At 34.8% G+C, this 20,596-nt stretch overlaps 1 protein-coding gene across 1 annotated transcript in view; it reads left to right on the top strand.

Annotated features, from left to right (window-relative positions):
- The window catches only part of ME1 (malic enzyme 1), a 289,390-nt gene that overhangs the window by 111,353 nt on the left and 157,441 nt on the right, over positions 1 to 20,596 (top strand). The window contains exon 4 of the mRNA XM_001375732.5: positions 18,111 to 18,186. Within this exon, the coding sequence (XP_001375769.3) occupies positions 18,111 to 18,186 (76 nt within the window). The remainder of the gene's footprint in view (positions 1 to 18,110; positions 18,187 to 20,596) is intronic.

Below are 20,596 nucleotides of genomic sequence, written 5' to 3'. Positions count from 1 at the left end.
ACTTTGATTCATTTGCAGACTGCAGGAAGGATTTGTTAGGGTGAGATTGTAAAAGACTTTAAAAGATAAATGGAGGAGTTTGTATTTTATCCAAAATATTAGAGAGCCAGTATAGTTGACTAAGTAGAATGATATTGTCATAACTCTGCTTAAAAAATGTGCTGCTACTAGAGGAGAGCTGGAATAATGAGACACTTGACAAGAAAATGGCAATAATTGCAAGTTGCATCAATTCAGGCAGGAGTTCACTTGGGTCTGAACTCAAGTGTTAGTTGTGTGAGTAGAGATAAACCTTTGAACTTGAGAGACATATTGGAGGAAGAAACTGATTGAATTTGTGAGGTGAGGGAAGAGTGAGGAATCCAGGATAATCCTAAAATAACAAATCTGGGATCCTGGAATGATAGTGATGCCTTCAATAGAAATAGGAAAGTTTGGAAGACAGTTGGTTTTGGGGAGAAAAAAATAATGAATTCCATATTAGACAAGTTGAGTTTGAGATGTTTTGGGGATATCCAGTTTTAAATGTCTGATAGGAAGTAATACTGGTTTGGAGTTCACAGGAAGGACTAGATAGATGGAATAAATGACAGAAAGGAAGGATGGAAGGAAGGGAGGAAAGAAAGAAAAAGAAAAAAAGAAAGAAAAATCTGTTAGAGAAGATGGGGGAATAGGAATAAGTTGTATATATATATAGAGGAATTGGTTTTGACAAGAAAGAAAGCGGGTTTTTTTTTTGTCATGGTCATGCAATCAGTAGTCAAATCCTTTAGGTTCTTATATTTTATCATATTTATGATCTCATATAGTCTAAGTGCTCTCTTGACTAGTTTGAATCACAGCTTGAACTTGATATATCAGAAACAATTTCAATTAGTGTAAGTTGGAGCAAGAAAAGAGTAGACTTGAGGAAAACTAAGTATCTTCAAGTACTGGAGAGGTTGCTATTTCAAAGCAAGATTAGAGTTTTCTACTTGTTCTCAGAGGAAAAAGTTGAAGTAATTGGTGGAAGTTGCAAAGAGGCAGATTTCGCCTTCCCATGAGGAAAAGCCTCTTTAGCAATTAGAAAAGTACAAAAGTACCTTGGAAAATACTTTCTCACTAAGAGTCTTCAGATAAAGGCTGAGTATTCAAATATAAGGTATGTTGTAAAGGGAATTTTTGTTAAGATAGAACTTGAACTTCATGGTTTTTCATATCCTTTCCAATGCAGATTCTTTGAACTTTGTTCTAGGATACTGCAAATTTAACCATTTGTATGTGTGTAGAGAAGAGACCAAGGGGGGAGGATGCAGGAGAGGGGGAAGATTACTTCAACATTGGGATTCCTTGAATCTGTAATTATATGTAGTCTGAGAACACCACTATAACTTATGTATTACTTAAATAACAGAGGACATTAAAATGACATGTTATGAAATAACTAAAACATTATTCTCTGTGTAAAATTTGTCCTTTTTTTCATTTAGGTCTGCCTAATTTGCATGCAGTGTGATAGAAAAACATTGTTTTCTTTTAGAATTTTTGTTTATTCAGTAATGTAGGGATCATTGTATTGTATTTTAAGTTGGGCAGGACTTGTCGGTAGATTTAAAATAGTTTGCAAAAAATTGTATTTTGCTGAGGAATGAGCAATTATGATACAATTCATTATGTATTATTAACATTATACATCCTTTCATTTAGCTGAAAAATAGAAGGACTGTTTTTCTACATAAATAGTCCAAAAGGTATGTTATCTCTGATTAGGAGAGGAATTTTAATAATAATGACATACTTTCATTTAACTTAATTTAAAGGGAATAATGATAATATTCTCTAGGCAAAATGATTATGGATTAACTTTGAAGAAAAACTTGCTGACTCCAATTCCTTAAATAGAAGGGTTTTTTTTGCTTTATCTTGAAATAGAGTTGAATATCTATCATGAGGTTCTATAAAACAAGGAGAGAATATATATTGGGGAGAAAATGGGACCTATACAAAATACGTTGTGAAAATAGAAAACATAAGATTTGATAACACTTTGGATATCGACATTAATAAAAGGGAGGAATTTAGGATGACACCAAGATTGTGAGCCTAGATGATTTAGAGTTTGGTAATGCCCTAGATTAGCACTGGCAAAGGTTTTCGAGTTTGTGTGCCCAAGCTGCAGCTTCAAACTGCCTATGAGCCCCCCACGTTATCCCAGGGAGAGGAGGAAGGAAGTGTTCACTTTGGGCAGCTTGACAGAAGAACAGGGCATGTAATAAATGTCTTTGGGTGCTGGGAAGAGGGGGAATGGAGCAGCTCGCCCCACTGCCGGCCTGGCACTCATGCCAATCCTTCACCAATGTTGTCCTAGATCCTCATCATCTCTTGGACTTTTGTAGTAGCTTTCTAATAGGCCTTCCTGCCTCGTCTCTCTCTACTTAAATTCATCCTTCATTCAGAAAGTGATTTCTTAGTGAGCCAACAAGTCTTGTCATTTCTGTCTTCACAACATCTCTTGTATATGTTCCATCTCCTTTTCTCTGCTTCTACAGAAACAAAACTGTTGGGCAATTTGGAACTAAAGGACTGTAGAAATACCCAACTAGACTATGTAATAGTCTTCTGTTTGGTCTCCTTGCTTCAAGTCTTTTCTCACTCCATCTTCTGCTTAGCTCCAAAAGTGATTTTTCTAAGTCATAGATTTTACCAGTTTGCCTCAGTATGTAGTAAATTGAGAAACAGTGACTTGGCCAATGTTACTAGATCAAATAATATGTGGAGAGAAGTAAGTGTAAAAGACTTGAAAGGTAGGAAAAGACTAGATTGTAAATGGCCTTAAATGCCAAATAGAGAATGTTATTGTAATTGTCGTGTACATTTTTAAAATATTTACTATTTAAATTTAAAATATTTATGAATTTACATTATTTGAAGATTATGATTTCACTGATATGTGTACTCCCCACAATAGAAATCATGCTCTTACATTTACTTAAGTAGAAAAACCTTCCTGAGTTAGGAAGAAAATCTTCAAACGAGCTAGGTTTCAGGTATTAGACATACAGCTCATGGGTTAATTCCTTTCCAGATTGCACTGCACTGGCATAGACTTTGAAAATCCAGGGACACTTTTATGTCATGAGGAGGAGGAGAACTTGAGTGCAAGATGATTGTAGATATACCTTATTATCTTATTCCTTAATTAACAAGTAATATATTCTTATTAAGAAATTAAAATAATGGTCTCAAAAATATCTAAAACTTCCTTTTTTCTTCAAATAGTACTACATATAAATTATGCTAGCAGAAGAGAATTTCTTCTGACAACACTTAAAATTTGCATGTTTAACATTATTTAGATTGAGGGTTATATGCAGTATGGAGAAATAAAATATCTCTTACCATTGCAAAATTATTTTCAGGATTATGTATATAAACATATTCAAATGAAGTTAAAGGTTACAAGAAAATTTGACCCATAGTTTTAAAAAAATAAACATTTTAAAATTGTCTCAGTGTTTAATTTGGTAAGTATAAGATTGGGGGAACATGACTCATGTGCTTTTGTTATCAACTGAAAATTTCAAAAGTAGACAAAAAACATGCTCATAAATAGTCATTGGAATCTCATTTATTTAAGAATGTCATTAATAAATAGCTTTCCCATTTTCATTTTCCATGTTATTACAAGATTTACATTTATGTCTTAGAATTAATGGCTCATAATCAGTTCAATGCCAGAGAGTATTAGTCATTCTTGTTCTGGGACATTTTTGGCTATTTCGTTGGGTTCCAAATTGTGGTGACTTTTTAGAAATAGTTACAAATAGCTCTTAAGATAAATCTTGGCATTGGTGGAACATGTAGGCCTTAATCTCAGCAATACTTTAACAAAACCAGGCCCACATGAAAATAGAAGATATGGAGTCAAATGATTCTGTCTTTGGAGTAGAGTCTTTATTTTGAGGAGGGGAGAACAACAACAAAAATCCTTTAAGTATTGGTTTTACCAAGTATTAATTTTATATACTATATTTTTTATTATTTCTAGCTACTATGGTAGTTATTCATAGTGATTATCAATAATCCAAAATCTTTAAAGTCCAGCAATTCAATTAACAATTCAACAAATTCATTCAACAGTGTTATAGAGCAAAATAGTGTACCCCAAAAGTCCCCTGGGGCAAAAGTCACAGTCCACCTAAAATTGGAGACCATCAGTTGTCTGGCATGGGAGGAATCGGATATTTTAAGATCCAACCTTGAGGGAAACAGCTCTCAGAGAGGAGCTCAGGCAGAAAATGATCAGTAGGGGAAAATACTGGGAGTGGGGGTAAAAAGACTGAAATTAACCAAGATCTCAGTAAGAAAAAATACTCTTAAGACTTTGAGCCTGAACATCAGAAAAGACATGGTAACCTCCAGATCTAGTAAAAAAATTAAGGCATCTATGAATAATAATTACTACAAAACAAAGAAAAATGATCCAGCACCTAAAAGGCAGAAGACCTTGTGCATTTTGATAAATGAAACCACTGCACATTGCTCTTGAATTGTTTAAAAGGGAAATAAGAATCAGAGCAGAATTTATGGCCTTCACATTAGAAATAATTGATAGAACAGAACAACTTGAATCTAAGGCAACATGTTTCACCAAAGAAAAAGATAATAGATGTTGAATACAAATATATGGAAGTGAAGAACAATTTTCACTTCAAATACAGGGAAGTAAAGGAAGTAGAGAAATTAAAAGCAGTACATTAAAAAAAACCCATATTTTTCTTAAAAGAAAAACATGACATTCTCAAAGACAGTATGCAAAGACACAACTAAAAGATTAAAGATCACCCAGAAGAATATGACAAGTTGGAAAAACTAAACACTATAATGCAAGAAATAATATAAGAAAACTGTCCAGAACTTCTGAACACAAAATAACAAGCATAAATCAAAAGAACTAATATATCACCAAGGAAAAACAAAACTGAGGCTACAAACTTCAAGCTGAATAATAGTTAAATTTAGCAATTATGTTTAGGAACGACAAATTCTGCAAGAACCAAAAGAAAGACCTTTGGTTTTTAAGGGATGAAAATGACTATTCTCTACTGTGAGGGTGAAAAGGGGGTTATTTTAAAAAGGGTTGGACTTGATTGTTTGAGTGTGGTCTCTAGGAATTTAATTAATTCCAAAGAGATTTGTTTACAATTTATTTACAAATTGTAGAAAGAGTGAAGTAAGAAATTAGAGAGAGGATAAGGTAAGCCTAAACACTAAGTAATTTATCTCTGGCTCTCTGGCTCAACCTAGGAAGGGGAGTTTAGTCCTCAACCTGATAGGTCTCGGCCCTTGTAGCCCAGGACGTGGGGGAAGTCTATTCAGAAAAATCCAGCAGTTGAGAGTCAGTTTTTCACTCACCACATGTCAGTCTAAGGAACAGGGTCTCGGGTCTAGTCAGCAGATCCTTCTGCCCCTCATCACCAGCCTCAACTTGAAAGCATAAAGAATTGAATTCCTTCAGGAAGTAGTCACTCCCTTTTAAAGACATTTTCTCTTGTGTCATTTCCTGTGTCTTCCCCTAATTTTACATCTACCAATCACAGTCGACACTCTTTTCTAGGACTGCCCAGAAGGCAGTCAGTCAATTCTGATACATCACCAACTATTGCACCTGTGGGTCACAGACCTCCCACTCAATGATTAAGTGGGATGTTTACACTTTTGGTGATTAGATCTAAAAATGGGCATATCTTCATACTCAAATTTAGGTAGGGTGTCCTAAAAATAGTCAGGGGTTACAATTTAATCTTAACAATCAGGGGAAATTTAATTCATTTCATTGTTATAATCAGGGGAGAGCAAAATTTAATTTTCACCCTGCCCACCAGAAAATGCTGGAGGGAATGCAGTAATGTTTTCTGAAGAACAAGTTGCTGAAGATACAGCTCAGGGTCATTTACCCTGTATATCTGAACCTGAAGATATATGGGAAAAAAAGCGGTTTATTCAATAATAATGAAGCATTTTAAACATTTTTTTAAACCCTTACCTTCCGTCTTAGAGTCAATACTGTGTATTGACTCCAAGGCAGAAGAGTGGTAAGGGCTAGGCAATGGGGGTCAAGTGACTTGCCCAGGGTCACACAGCTGGGAAGTGTCTGAGGCCAGATTTGAACCTAGGATCTCCCGTCTCTATGCCTGACTCTCAATCCACTGAGATACCCAGCTGCCCCCCCCCCCCATTTTAAACATTTTAATAAAGAAACAAGGCTAAAAAAGTAGGTCGGAGTGAAAAATATTGTGTACCCAGGATAAAGTGTTAATATTTCTTGTAATAGACTAGAGAGTTACTCAAGCTTTTTGAGCAAGGGAATAATGTGATTAGACATGTTTATTTAGGAAGATCATTTTGTCAGGAATAGGAAGGAGGAATTAGAGAAAAACCTAGATAGAGTAAAATCTTTTGGAGAGCTATTTTAATAGTTCAGTCAAGAAGTAATTGAAAGCCTAAACTTGAGCTGTAGTAGTGGGAATAGAAAAGGAAGAACAACAGAGAAAGGATATGGTACAGGTAGAATGGACAGGACTTGGAACATTTGGGATATATGAGATGAGGAAGTAGGAAGAGTTGAAGATGACTCAAAAACTTGGAACTTGGGATTATGTGGATGGTAAAATCATCAGCAAAAATAGAGAATTATATAGAATGTCTGTTTTTTGGAGGGTAGGGCTTAGGTGGTGCTGTGATGTGAAGTTAATTTTGGAAATGCTGAATTCATGATAGAAGTGATATATCCAGAAATATCCAGAGCAGGATATTAGGAATGTGAAACTGGAAATCAGAAGAGAGTTTTAGGTTGAATGTGATAACAATACTAGCTGACATTTATATAGTGCTTTAAAATTTATAAAGTTTTTAAGAAATATCTCATTTTATCTTTACAACATTATATGCATAGGGTTGATCATTAAAACCATGGAGATATCATCAAGGAGGAAAAAAAGGGAGCCAAAGATATAAGTTTGGTTGGCTGCAAGGCTCATGAAGCAAGTGGAAGTAGAAAAACATGAAAGGATAGATCAGATCATAGATGTAGAGATGAAAGGGACCAACTAGGGAAACTGGAAAATCATTCTGGCAAATATGAAATTTAGATTCTAAACTTTAGCCCAGCATCTTATTCTGTATATCCCAATAAGTTCCAAATAAATATAAAAAGAAAGATAGAAATGGCCATAACATAAATAAATGAGAAGAACAGAAAAAGAAATAAAATTCACAGGTATGGATAAGGGAAGAGTTCATGACTAAACAAGGAATAAAGATCACAGAAGATAAGGTGGAAATTTTTTAGTAAATAAAATTGAAAAACTTTTGTACCAACAATATCAATTTAGTTAAAAATTAGAAGGAAACCATTAACTGACAGAAAAAAAATTTAAGAAATTTTCTCTGATAAAAATCTTATATACAGACAATATTAGAAACTGATTCAAATAAATGAGAATAAGAGACATTTTCCAGTAGATGAGTGGTTAAAGGATATGAACAAGTAGTTATCAAAGGGAAAAATTTTCAAGTAATCAACATGAGACCATTTGAAAAAATAATGCCATGAGGTAGTAATAATGAGAATTGCACATTAAAACAACTTTAAGATTAAGAATTATATTTAGATATTCCCTCTCCCAAAAAAACCAACACAAAACAAACAAGCAGTCTTTATTGCATTATTAAAAATGCTTTCCATTTTGATAATATTTTACAACATATTCAGCTTCTTAGACTATTCAAGGCCCAGGAAGCTTGGAAATTAAAAGGGGAAATTTCAGTAGACATTTCTTTAAATTAATTTATTTAGTCAATTTAGAACATTATTCCTTGGTTACAATAATCACATTATTTCCCTCTCTTCCCTCCAGCCACCCTTCCCACAGCCAACGCCCAATTTCATTGGTATTACTTGTGTCCATGATCAGAACCTATTTCCATGTTGTTGGTGTTTGCATTAGGATGTTCATTAAGAGTCTACATCCCCAGCCATATCCCCTCGACCCATGTATTCAAGCAGTTGTTTTTCTTCTGTGTTTCTACTCCCACAGTTTTTCCTCTGGATGTGGATAGTGGTTTTTCTCACAGATCCCTCTGAGTTGTTCAGGATCACTGCATTGCCACTAATGGAGAAGTCCATTACATTCGATTGTACCATACTATATCAGTCTCTGTGTACAATGTTCTCCTAGTTCTGCTCCTCTCACTCTGCATCAATTCCTGGAGGATGTCCTCCAACTTATTATTCTTTTGAGCACAATAGTATTCCATCACCAACATATACCACAATTTGTTCAGCCATTCCCCAATTGAAGGGCATCCCCTCATTTTCCAATTTTTTGCCCCCACAAAGAGCATAGCTATGAATATTTTTGTACATGTCTTTTTCCTTATTATCTCTCTGGGGTACAAACCCAGCAGTGCTGTGGCTGGATCAAAGGGCAGACAGTCTTTTAGCGCCCTTTGGGCATAGTTCCAAATGGCTCTCCAGAATGGTTGGATCAATTCACAACTCCACCAGCAATGCATTAATGTCCCAACTTTGCCACATCCCTATCAGCATTCATTACTTTCCTTTCCTGTTATGTTAGCCAATCTGCTAGGTGTGAGGTGATACCTCAGAGTTGTTTTGATTTGCATTTCTCTGATAAGAGAATTAGAACACTTTTTCATGTGTTTATTAATAGTTTTGATTTCTTCATCTGAAAATTGCCTATTCATGTCCCTTGCCCATTTATCAAATGGAAAATGGCTTGATTTTTTCATACAATTGTTTTAGTTCTTTATAAATTTGAGTAATTAGACCTTTGTCAGAGGTTTTTGTTATGAAGAATGTTTCCCAATTTGTTGTTTCCCTTCTAATTTTGGATGTATTGGTTTTGTTTGTCCAAAAACTTTTTAATTTGATGTAATCAAAATTATTGATTTTACATTTTGTGATTTTTTTCTAGCTCTTGTTTGGTTTTAAAGTCTTTCCTTTCCCAAAGATCTGACATGTATACTATTCTATGTTCACCAAATTTGCTTATAGTTTCCTTCTTTATATTCAGGTCATTCACTCATTCTTGGAGTAGGGCATTAAATGTTGATCCAAACTTAATCTCTCCCATACTGTCTTCTAATTTTCCCAGCAGTTTTTATCAAATAATGGATTTTTGTCCCAAAAGCTGGGATCTTTGGACTTATCATAGACAGTTTTGCTGAGGTCACTTACCTCAAGTCTATTCCACTGATCTTCCTTTCTGTCTCTTAGCCAGTACCAAATTGTTTTAATGACCACTGCTTTATAGTATAGTTTGAGATCTGGTACTGCAAAGCTGCCTTCCTTTGTGTTTTTTTTTTTCATTATTTCCCTGGATATCCGTGATCTTTTGTTCTTCCAAATGAACATTATTATGGTATTTTTTCTAATTCAGTAAAAAAGTTTTTTTGGTAGTTAAATGGGTATGGCACTAAATAAGTAAATTAATTTGAGTAGGATGGTCATTTTTATTATGTTAGCTCGTCCTACCCATGAGCAGTCAATGTTTTTCCAATTGTTTATATCTAGTTTTAATTGTGTGGAGAGTGTTTTGTAGTTTTGTTCATATAGTTCCTGTGTTTGTCTCGGCAGATAGATTCCCAAGTATTTTATATTGTCTAGGGTGATTTTAGATGTAATTTCTCTTTCAAATTCTTGCTGCTGAGATGTGTTGGAGATTTATAGGAATGCTAATGACTTATGTGGCTTTGTATCCTGCAACTTTGCTAAAGTTGTTGATTATTTCTACTAGCTTTTTGGTTGATTCTCTAGGACTCTTTAAGTAGAGCATCATATCATCTGCAAAGAGTGATAGCTTGGTCTCCTCATTGCCAATTTTAATACCTTCAGTTTCTTTTTCTTCTCTTAATTGCTACTGCTAGTGTTTCTAGTACAATGTTAAATAATAGAGGTGATAATGGACATCTGTGTTTCACTCCTGATCTTATTGGGAAGGCTTCTAGTTTATCCCCATTGCAGATGATATTTGTTGATGGTTTTAGATATATACTGTTTATTATTTTTAGGAAAGGCCCTTCTATTCCTATACTTTTTAGTGTTTTCAATAGGAAAGGGTATTGTAGTTTGTCAAAGGCTTTTTTCTGCATCTATTGAGGTAATCATGCGATTTTTGTTGCTTTGCTTGTTAATATGGTCAATTATGTGGATAGTTTTCCTAATATTGAACCATCCTTTCATTCCTGGTATGAATCCTACCTGGTCATAGTGAATAACCCTTGTGATGACTAGCTGGAGTCTTTTTGCTAGTATACTATTTAAGATTTTTGCATCTATATTCATTAAGGAAATTTGTCTATAGTTTTCTTTCTCTGTTTTTGACCTGCCTGGCTTTGGAATCAGTACCATATTTGTGTCTTAAAAGGAATTTGTTAGAACTCTTTTGCTTATTCTGTCAAATAGTTTGTTCAATATTGGGATTAGTTGTTCTTTGAATGTTTGATAGAATTCATTTGTGAATCCATATGAACATGGGGATTTTTTTCTTAGGAAGTTCTTTGTTGGCTTTTTCAATTTCTTTTTCTGATATGGTGTTGTTTAGGTAATCTATTTCTTCCTCTGTTAGTATAGGCAATTTATATTTTTGTAAATATTCATCCATATAACCTATATTCCCATATTTGTTGTCATATAATTGGGCATAATCGTTTTTAATGATTTTAATGATTGCCTTATTTCCTCTTCAAAAGAGGTGAGGTCTCCCATTTCTTCTTGGATGCTGTCAATTTGGTTTTCTTCTTTTCTTTTTTTAATTAGCCTAATTTATTTGTTTTTTCAAAGTACCAGCTTCTGGTCTTATTTATTAAATCAGTAGTTCTTTGACTTTCAATTTTATTAGTTTCTCCTTTGATATTTAGGATCTCTAATTTAGTCTTCATCTGAGGATTTTTAATTTGTTCACTTTCTAGTTTTTTAATTTGCTTACCCTATTTATTGACCTCTGCCCTCTCTAGTTTGTTAATATATGAACTCAAGGATATATAAATTTCCCCCTAAGTACTGCTTTGACTGCATCCCATAGGTTTTGAAAGGATGTCTCATCGTTGTCATTTTCTTCAATGAAATTATTAATTGTTTCTATGATTTGTTCATTAACTAACCAGTTTTGGAGAATTTGTATTGTCTAATTTCCAATTAATTTTTGATTTACCTCTCCATCTACCCTTACTAATAATTATTTTTATTTTATTGTGATCTTAGAAGGTTGCATTTATTTCTGCTCTTTTGAACTTGTTTGGAATGTTTTTATACCCTAATACATGGTCAGTTTTTGTGAATGTACCATGTACTGCTGAAAAGAAGGTGTAGTTCTTTTTTCCCCCTATTTATTTTTCTATTTTCTAAGATTTCATTCACTCCTCTTACCTCTTTCTTATTTATTTTTTGGTTTGATTTATCTAGTTCTGATAGAGGAAGGTTCAGGTCTCCCGCTAGCATAGTTTTCCTATTGATTTCATCCTTGAGCTCCACTAGTTTCTCCTTTAGAAATTTGGATGCTATGCCATTTGGTGTATCCATGTTGAGTACTGATATTTCCTCATTGTCTATACTGCCTTTTATCAGGATTACCTTCCCTATCTCTTTTAACTAAATTTATTTTTTCTTTGGCTTTGTCAGATATGATGATTGTGACTCCTGCCTTGTTTTTTATCAGTTGATGACAAATAGATTTGGCTCCATCCTCTTACTTTCACCCTATGTGTATCTACCTTCTTCATGTATGTTTCTTGTAGACAGCATATGGTAGGGTTTTGGATTCTAATCCACTATGTTATTTGCTTGTGTTTTCTGGGTGAGCTCATTCCATTCCCATTCAGAATTATGATTACCAGCTGTGTATTTCCCAGCATTTTGATTTCTACTCCTAGTCCTGCCTTTTATTCTTTCACTATTTCCTTCTACACAAATATTTGTTTTTAATCTGTCTCCCTAGTTCCAAACCTTATTTTACTTCCCTTTCCTCCCCTCCCTTTTTATCCCCCTCCCCCATTTTCCCTGCAGTTTTTCTAAAACTACCCCCCCACTCTTTCCCTCCCTTGTACTGCTTCCCTCCTCACCAGTCCGTTTATTACCCTTCTACTTCCCTATCAGATGCAAATCTATTTTCTGCCCCAATGGACTGGATTGTTCTTCTCTCCTTGGGTCAATTTCAATGCACGTAAGTGGTGAGTATTTTCTATCTCCAAACTCTTTACCCTTCCAGTGTATTGATCTTCTCCCCCCTCCCACCATGAGCTTCTTTGTGACATATACATTTATCCCCTTTTGTTTCTTTTCCCAGTTCTTTTAGTATTAACCTCTTTTTTAGCTTTAATTGTGTGTATATATAAATATATATATACATGTATATGCATTTATGCATATATATATCTATATACATATTTATGTCTTATCATTTCATCCTATACAGTTTGTCACTGTTCCCTTAAGTGTAATTCTTCTAGCTGCCCATGTGATAATAAGAATTTTTAAGAGTTACCAATGACCTCTTTTATTGTAGGGGGATACATATCATTTTAACTTATTGGTCTCTTAAAAAATGTTTTTTGTTTGTTTTGCTTTTCTTTTTTCCCTCTTTTTAAATTACCTTTTGATGATTCTCTTGAGTTCTGTGCTTGGACATCAAATTTTCCATTCAGGTCTGGTCTTTTCTTTATGAATGCTTGGAATTCTTCTATTTTGTTGAATGACCATACTTTCTCCTGTACGATTATAGTCAGTTTTGCTGGGTAGTTGATTCTTGGTTGTAGACCTAGTTCCCTAGATCCGAAATATCATATTCCTTGCCTTCCAGTCCTTCAGTGTAGATACAGCCAGATCCTGTGTTATCCTCACTGTGGTTCCATGGTATCTGAATGACTTCTTGTCAGCTTGTAATATTTTTCCCTTGGTTTGATCGTTCTTGAATTTGGCTATACTATTCCTGGATGTTGTCAGTTGGGAATTATGTACAGGAGGTGATCTGTGAATTCTTTCAACTTCCACTTTTCCTTCTTGTTCTAGAATATCAGGGCAGTTTTCTTGGACAATTTCCTATAGTATGATCAGGCTTTTTCTTTTTTCATGGTCTTCTGGTAGACCAATGATTCTTAAGTTGTCTCTCCTGGAACGATTTTCTAAATCTTCTGTTTTATGAATGAGATGCTTCATATTTTCCTCAATTTTTTCATTCTTTTGATTTTGTTTTATAGTGTCCTGCTGACTTGTGAAGTTGATTGCTTCTAGTTGTTGTATTCTGGTTCTTAAAGACTGGATTTCATCCCTGGCTTTTTGGTCATCCTTCTCCTTCTGGTCTGATTTTCTTTGGAGGTCATCTTTCATTCCCTTTACCTCATCTCTCATCTCCTTTGCATTATTTTTCATCCTCTTTACCTCAACTTTCATCTCCTTTGCTTCATGTTTTGTCTTCTTTGCCTCATCTTTCATCTCCCTTATCTCATTTTCAAACTGGTTGATTTCGGTTTTCAAGACACTATTTTCTGTTTCAAGATGACTTATCTTAGTTTTTAATTTCTGTTCCCAATTGTCTTCGGCCTATCTTATTTGTGTTTTGAATTGTATTTTGAGTTCTTCCAAAGCCTGTATGCAATTTGCTGGGTTTCTTATTTTATTGCTTGATGTTCCCTCCTCCTTCCATGGTCCGTTTGATCTTTGTTCTTTGCCTATATAGAAGCTGTCGATTGTAACTTCTTTTTTCTTTTTCTGTTGTTGCTCATATTTACCCCTTCTTTACTCCCTGAAGTTGTCTGTTCTCTTGCTTCTCTCATTTTTTTTTTGTTTTGGGGTTTTCTGTCAGTCTTCCCTCTTGGAACTTTGTTAGGAGATCTCTCAGTTCAGTCTGTGAGGAATGGGTGTTGGAGCTTGAGCTTTCCTGATCTCTGAGGACTTTTGATGGGATTAAGTCCAGCTGGGTTGGGCTGGATATGCCCTGAGTCCAAAACCTCCTGGAAGGCTATAGCAATATGGAGGGTCTCCACTGCTGTGACCAGGCTGCCCACTCTGAGCTCCCTCTCCAACTCCTTCTCCTCTGCCTGTGTTCAATGCTCTGAACCTGGCACAGCCCTGCCCTCAAGGTACTCCCTCCAGACCAGTACCTTTGCACCCCCAGAGGTTCCTGCTGCAGCTGGAGGCTTAGCACTCTAGGTGGGGGAGGGGTCCTGGGACCTTCCTTCTTCCTTCCCCTTAAACCTGAGTGTTCTCCAATTCTAGCTTTTGGGTCACGTACCTTTTCAATTGAGTCCAACGGGAGGGTTCCTTGTCTCTGACTTGTTGTTAGGTTTGATTTTCAGTCCCCTGGGAGCATTTAGTTAGTAATTGGTAAGGTCTGAACTTTTGCTGCCTCTATGCTATCATCTTGACTCCGCCTTTCTCAGTAGACATTTCTAAAGGAAAACTGTCCCCATTTCTCCCACCAAAATAAAAATCCAAATCTCACTTAATTCACTATTGGAAAAGATTCTACAAGGAAAGCAGTAGGTAGAACTCTGTCAACTTAATTATCAAACATGTGAGATGCAAAGGAACAATTAAGACAGTCTTCTGTAAAGTCAATGATCCTGATCAATTCTGTAGCCATTTCTTCAATTTTGCCCCCATAAGTACCTCCTCAGTCTCCCCATAGCAACTACTTCCCTCTCTCTCATAGCTGCTACCACTTTGGTCCCCTCCATAGCTGCCACCACCTTTGGTCTCCATCTTAGCCACCATTTCAGTCACTTTCATAGCTGCCGCCACCATCACCGTCACCCCCAAAGCTGTCACCAACACTCCAGTCTCCTTCATAGCCAGCACTTATTTATGATTCTTAAGTAATAGGTAAACACATTTAAATTCTGAAACATAACGTTCATTTCCTAAATACTAAAGGAAACACTTTTTAAATCTCAGAAGTCCAAATGCTTAATCTAATGAACCTGTTGATCTTTCTAAAAACCTCTTCCTACCTATCAAAATTTGTGAGATATTTTGTCATTTTCCCATCAATAGAGGGAATAGCCACATGACTGACATTGCTAAATAACATCACAGAATAAACCACTCATTTTAGGAAACAATTACTTATCCTCTGTATTACAGGAAATTCCACAATGAATTTTCTCCAATACTTCTTGATCGCTTATTAAGTCTATATTGCTTTCTGTAGAAATTGAATTTCTGTTGAAATTGAACATGCTGTTGAAAGTAGCATGTAAATAAATCAGATTCTTATTTATTTAGAAAAAGACATTTGAAATGTCTCTGTTTATTTTTCTATGCTTTTAAAAACAACTAATTAAAGAGGCATCCTTTTTCTAGTACTAAGATAAAATATATTAATATCCAGTGTTCCACTCACAAATATGGTCCCCCCAAAAACATTAATTAAGATACAATGGTTTGCTTATCAACCAGATAACCCTTTTCAACTGAGGTTTGAAAGTATATTTTAAGATAATTTTCAACAATTAACAAAGTAAGCTCAAAATAATGAATATTCTAAGTCCCAGCCTGGTATACTGAAATTGGAGTTTCTTTATGAATAAAGACTTTAAGCCAGTTCAGAACTATAACCTTCAAATGGAAGTTTTACACAGATAATTTCTTATAAGTTGGCTATCTTTTCAACTATCCTTAGGAACCATATTCAAATTACAAAAGAAAGAAAGAATTTTATTTTATCATTTATAATACTTTAGGTTAATACTGCATTATACTTTTCAGTTTTCATTTATATTAATGTCAATTGATAAGTGAGTTTAAACAACTTATCCAGCATCCATTGAGCAAAATTGATAATAGAAATAGAATTTTCTAATCCTAAGAATCACAGTGTTAGAAGTAAAATGAACCTAATAGGTCATGAAGTCTAATGACTTCATGTCTTTGAAATATTTCACACCATTGGTCCCCAATCATAAGTTTAAGAAGTACAGTACACTTTCTTATCTCTTAATTTGAAGTCCAATTTGAGCATTATAATTACATGGCCTCTAATTTTATTTTTTTGTTCTCCCCATTTATATTGTAGTTGTGTATATTGTTTTTTTTTTGGCTCTGGTTACATCTTTCTTCATCAATTTTTATGTCTTCTTATGCATCTTTGAAATCTTTCTGTTTTTTTTTCTTTAAGATATAGTAATATTTTGTTCATGTACCACATTTTAGTCATTCTTCAATCAGGGAAAAACCTACATTATTACCATAAAAAAAATGTTCCAGTTGTTTATATCAGACTTTTTTGATGGATCTCTTTGGAATATTTATCTAGCAGTAAGTTGGATGGTTTTTAGTTGTACCATTTAATAGTTTTGCCTACAATTAGTGTGTGCTTTTTCCTATAGCTCTCCTAGTATTGACTATTCAATTCTCCATTCATTGTCAATTTGCTTGGTAAGAGATGAAACTTCAGAATTATTTTAATTTCTATTTCTTTGTTAGTGATATGGAATAATATTTCACATGGTCCTTAGTAATTTGCTATTCTTTGGGGACTTGATAGTTCCCTTTGTTTACTGGGAAATAACCATGAATTTCAAAAACCAAAGATAATGGATTCCACAGTGCCCTTCAGTGATGCTTTATGGTATCTATGAAGTGAACACCTGAGTTTCCAAAGAAGCTCTCAGTGGTGTATAAGCTCTGGTAGGTTCAACCATATTTATTGGATTGTCTTCAGATATTATCCATGCAATATATTGTGTCTGCCTTCTGAAGACTTAATTTATCTATGTATAGAGGTTAATCATTAGGAAGTGAGTAATTGGTAAAGACTTTTGGGGGGGGGGGTCCATGACATCCTATGAAATAATAGAAAGTACAAAATAGCTCTCAGAACTTTGTGGCAAACATCAGAATCTTTAGTGATGGTGGCTAAATGCGGGCTTGAGGGGGGGGAAGAGTGGGGGGAAGAGAGTGGAAGATAAGAATTACACAGTTTTTAAACTATCTATAAACATAAATTTAGCAGTTGATAATATAATTCAGAGATGTCAAACTTGCAGCTTACAAAACTCCCTATGATCTAAAATAAAATGTAATTAGGAAGTATTTAACAAAATTAATAAAAATACAATAAAATATGGATAATGTTAATTTGTGGTATTCTAATTCAATATGAGGCTTGCTGGAATCTATGTCTACTATTAATGACACTACTGCTCTAAATATCTTTATCTAGTGAGGAATGATTGGATGTACTGCTGGAAGGGTTGAATCAAGTTTCTAGTTAGCTATAAATTTCTTTTGTCTTATGATTTAATTTACAGTATAAACCAATAATGTAGTAAATGTCAAAACAAATATAAGGAAAAGCATAAATGTTTAGTTTAAAATGAATATATAGGTATTTTCAAGAGATCATTTTGAATTTATGCTCTAACATCTGTTACAGAAGGTTAGCATCGAAGTTTGACTTGAGCCCAGATCCTGAGTCTGAGACTCACTCTCTATCTAATGTCACATTGGGTCTTTCAACATAGATTTTATAGCAAATTTTCCTATATTTACAGTCACTACTCCATTGTTGGACAAGCAAACAAATGACTTTCACGTATATTGATGAATTCTTGAGTTCATAAAAATATGTGAATTTGCAAATATTCCTCTGATTATTATAGGTTTAGCAATTGAAAAACTTCATCATATAATTAAATTTAATGAATCAAGCTCTAGAGGTAATGTGCTTTCATACAATAAAACATTCTTTCTTTTCTGGTCTGAGTTGTTAAGAAATATCTCTATCCTGATGGCTCAGTGGTATGGAGATTACTTTGAGTTTTTAAAAAGAAGCTTTGTATGTGAAGTATAAACTTTTGCAGTTCCAAACATTGGAACATAATACATACCTGCTTTCCTAGTACTGGACTAGCTTAGTTCATAGAAGTTTGGGTACTAGTTTATAAATTTTCATCCTTTGTTTATAGAAATCCATATTAGCAGAGGGGAACATCTACATAGATAGGTTAATGAATCCTTGAAGTACTTGAAGTAGTCTTACTGAAATGAGTCTGATTATTCCCATTTTTTAAATATATGAAAAATTTTCCTACTTTTTTTTTTTTTACAGAGGTCTCTTTATCAGTATCCATGACCGAGGACACATTGCAACATTGCTTAAATCATGGCCTGAAGATGTTGTCAAGGTAGTATATTGTCTTTCCTATGGTAAATGTTATTGTTTTTTGTTTCATAAGATTTCATAAAACATAATGAATCCATATCATATTCTATCCCAGGGTTGTCAGATAACATTTATATTCCCTCTCTGAATTTTACATGAAACTTTAATCTTGCCTAAGGAAACTGCTAATGAGCTACAACCTCCATATAGTCATCCATTGTCAAGAACCAGGCCAAAAACTGTAAAAAATATGATGGCTTTAAATAAGCACTTTTACCATAGGGAATTCAAGAAGTTCCATAAAATATTTTCAGAAATTAGTTATATTGAAACTGGTATAGGAGCTTTGACTCTGAGACTCAATCCTTGTCTAACTACATCCATCTTCTATATGAATGACTGTTTATGTGTTATGAAGTTTATGGGTTCAGAAAAATCCATCTAAATCAAGTTTTGATAAGAGTCCTCCCTATTACCTCACCTTGTTATTTATACCTCTTCACAACATGTGACCACTCTGTCTTTTGAATCTTATTTCACATTACTTCATGTGCTATATTTTAGGCAAACTGATGCCTTTGCTTTTCTTCAAATTCTACATTCCATATTATACCTCTCTGCCTTTGTACAGGCTATGCCCCATGCCTAGGATATATTCACTTTTACTTACATCTCTTAGGATCTCTAGCTTCATTCAGTGGTCAGGTCATATGCTACCTCCTAGGGGAATCTTGTCTTGCTCCTTCATTCTCTTTAGTGTTTTTTCCCTCCTCAAGTCGTCTTATACTTAATCTGTCTATGTTTTATTTTCATAGTAGAACATAAATTCATTGATGCCAGGAGCTATTTTTAATTTTGTCTTTTTCGTCTTCATACTTAGCATAGTCCCTTATAGACATAGTAGTTGCTTAATAAAAAAAGTTTATTAGATTGGATTGTTGAAAAAGAGAAATCATACATCAAAGGAAAAGGGGACCTCCAGAGGATGTCTAGCAAATAGAGGAAAAGGTACAAAGTCAGCCATATGCTTGGTTAGGAAAAGGCAGTCCTTGAAAGGAATAGAAAGATCCAGCTAGAAAGGTATGCAAGAAGGTCAAACAAAAGGCATACCTTCTGCCTGCATAGCTTTCACCTGTACCAGCATGACCTCTATCTTACTATGAGTCACCAGACTTCTACCTTCTACTCCACCTGCTGCTGTAGCAAATAATAGCTCTATGACTCTTAGCCCAGGAACAGGACTAAGACTCAATTGTAGCCTTTGGTCCAGACTGCAGTGGAGTAAATAGGGCCAGGGTCCCAGACCAAAGGGGAACCTGAATTTCTAATGTTCTGAACCTAGAGCCTCCCAAGTGGACCAATAGTACCTGAATCCAGCAGCAACCTGCTAAAACTTCTAATCAGAGACCAATTGAAAGACCCAAATTTGGATCAAGAATTTACAGCTCAGACCAGGAGAGCAATGAACTCACTTCTCTTAGTGTCACATCATTCAAGGAACACTGAAAGCTTTTAGGCCCCATGGCCTGAATGTGAAAGCAGCAGGATGATGTGAAAGGAAATTTTAGGTCAGATAGAAAAATAATCCCACTATAGGAGCTATTATTATTTGTCCTTTGCTTTCAAAGAGGACTAATGACACCAAGGTATTGTCTTGACTTGGGCATAATTTAGACTTAAGTGAGGCAGTATTGCACAGTCATTAGCCTTACTCTCTTCCACAGTCATCAAAGTTCAGTGACAAGACAAAAGTTAGGATAACTGGCCATGGTCCAGGATGCAGTACATGACCTCAGCATCTTTAATGTCTAACCAAACTCTAGGTACTCCACCTCACCTGCTTCTGCCACCTTCATGGCCTTCAGAACAAATTTTTCTCACCTACTCATTCTCTGCAGGGGCAATCTTCACATGCTTGGGGTAGACATCCCCCTAATTTACCAATGGGTTTGAGAACTGTAGTTTACCCTCATCTTGGTTTAAAAGCCCATCTGCTGAGACATTTTTATTGGGATATAACCACTGTACATGCAGCTTCTTAGAGCCATAAGTAAAAGTTAGGTGGCAGATAGACACCAAAGGTAGATGAACAACCATGAAAAGGGCTCAGCAAGGCCCTCTTACCAGATATGGTAGTCCTCTCTGCTAACCAAACCCCCAAGAACTATTGTAGCAACAGGGAAGCTCAAGACACAAACCTAGAAGTAAATGCTTTGAAAATTTCTACAAGCAAGTCTTAAAGAAAATGCAGTTTGAGCATAAGTTCAAACTAAATTCCCAGAAGAGTTAAAGCAAAAGTTTTTTTAAGGGCTAAAAATAATTTAAAAAATTAAGTGGAAATTATGGGGAAAAGATCTGAAAATAAAATTAACAGCTTGGAAAAAGAGGTATAAAATCTTGTCCAAGAAAATAACTCCTTGAGTGTTAGAATT

Source organism: Monodelphis domestica, chromosome 2, assembly GCF_027887165.1.
Source record: "Monodelphis domestica isolate mMonDom1 chromosome 2, mMonDom1.pri, whole genome shotgun sequence".
NCBI classification, from domain to species: Eukaryota; Metazoa; Chordata; class Mammalia; order Didelphimorphia; family Didelphidae; genus Monodelphis; species Monodelphis domestica.
The sequence above is the reverse complement of the archived record's forward strand: the minus strand, read 5'-3'. Positions and strand labels throughout refer to the sequence as shown.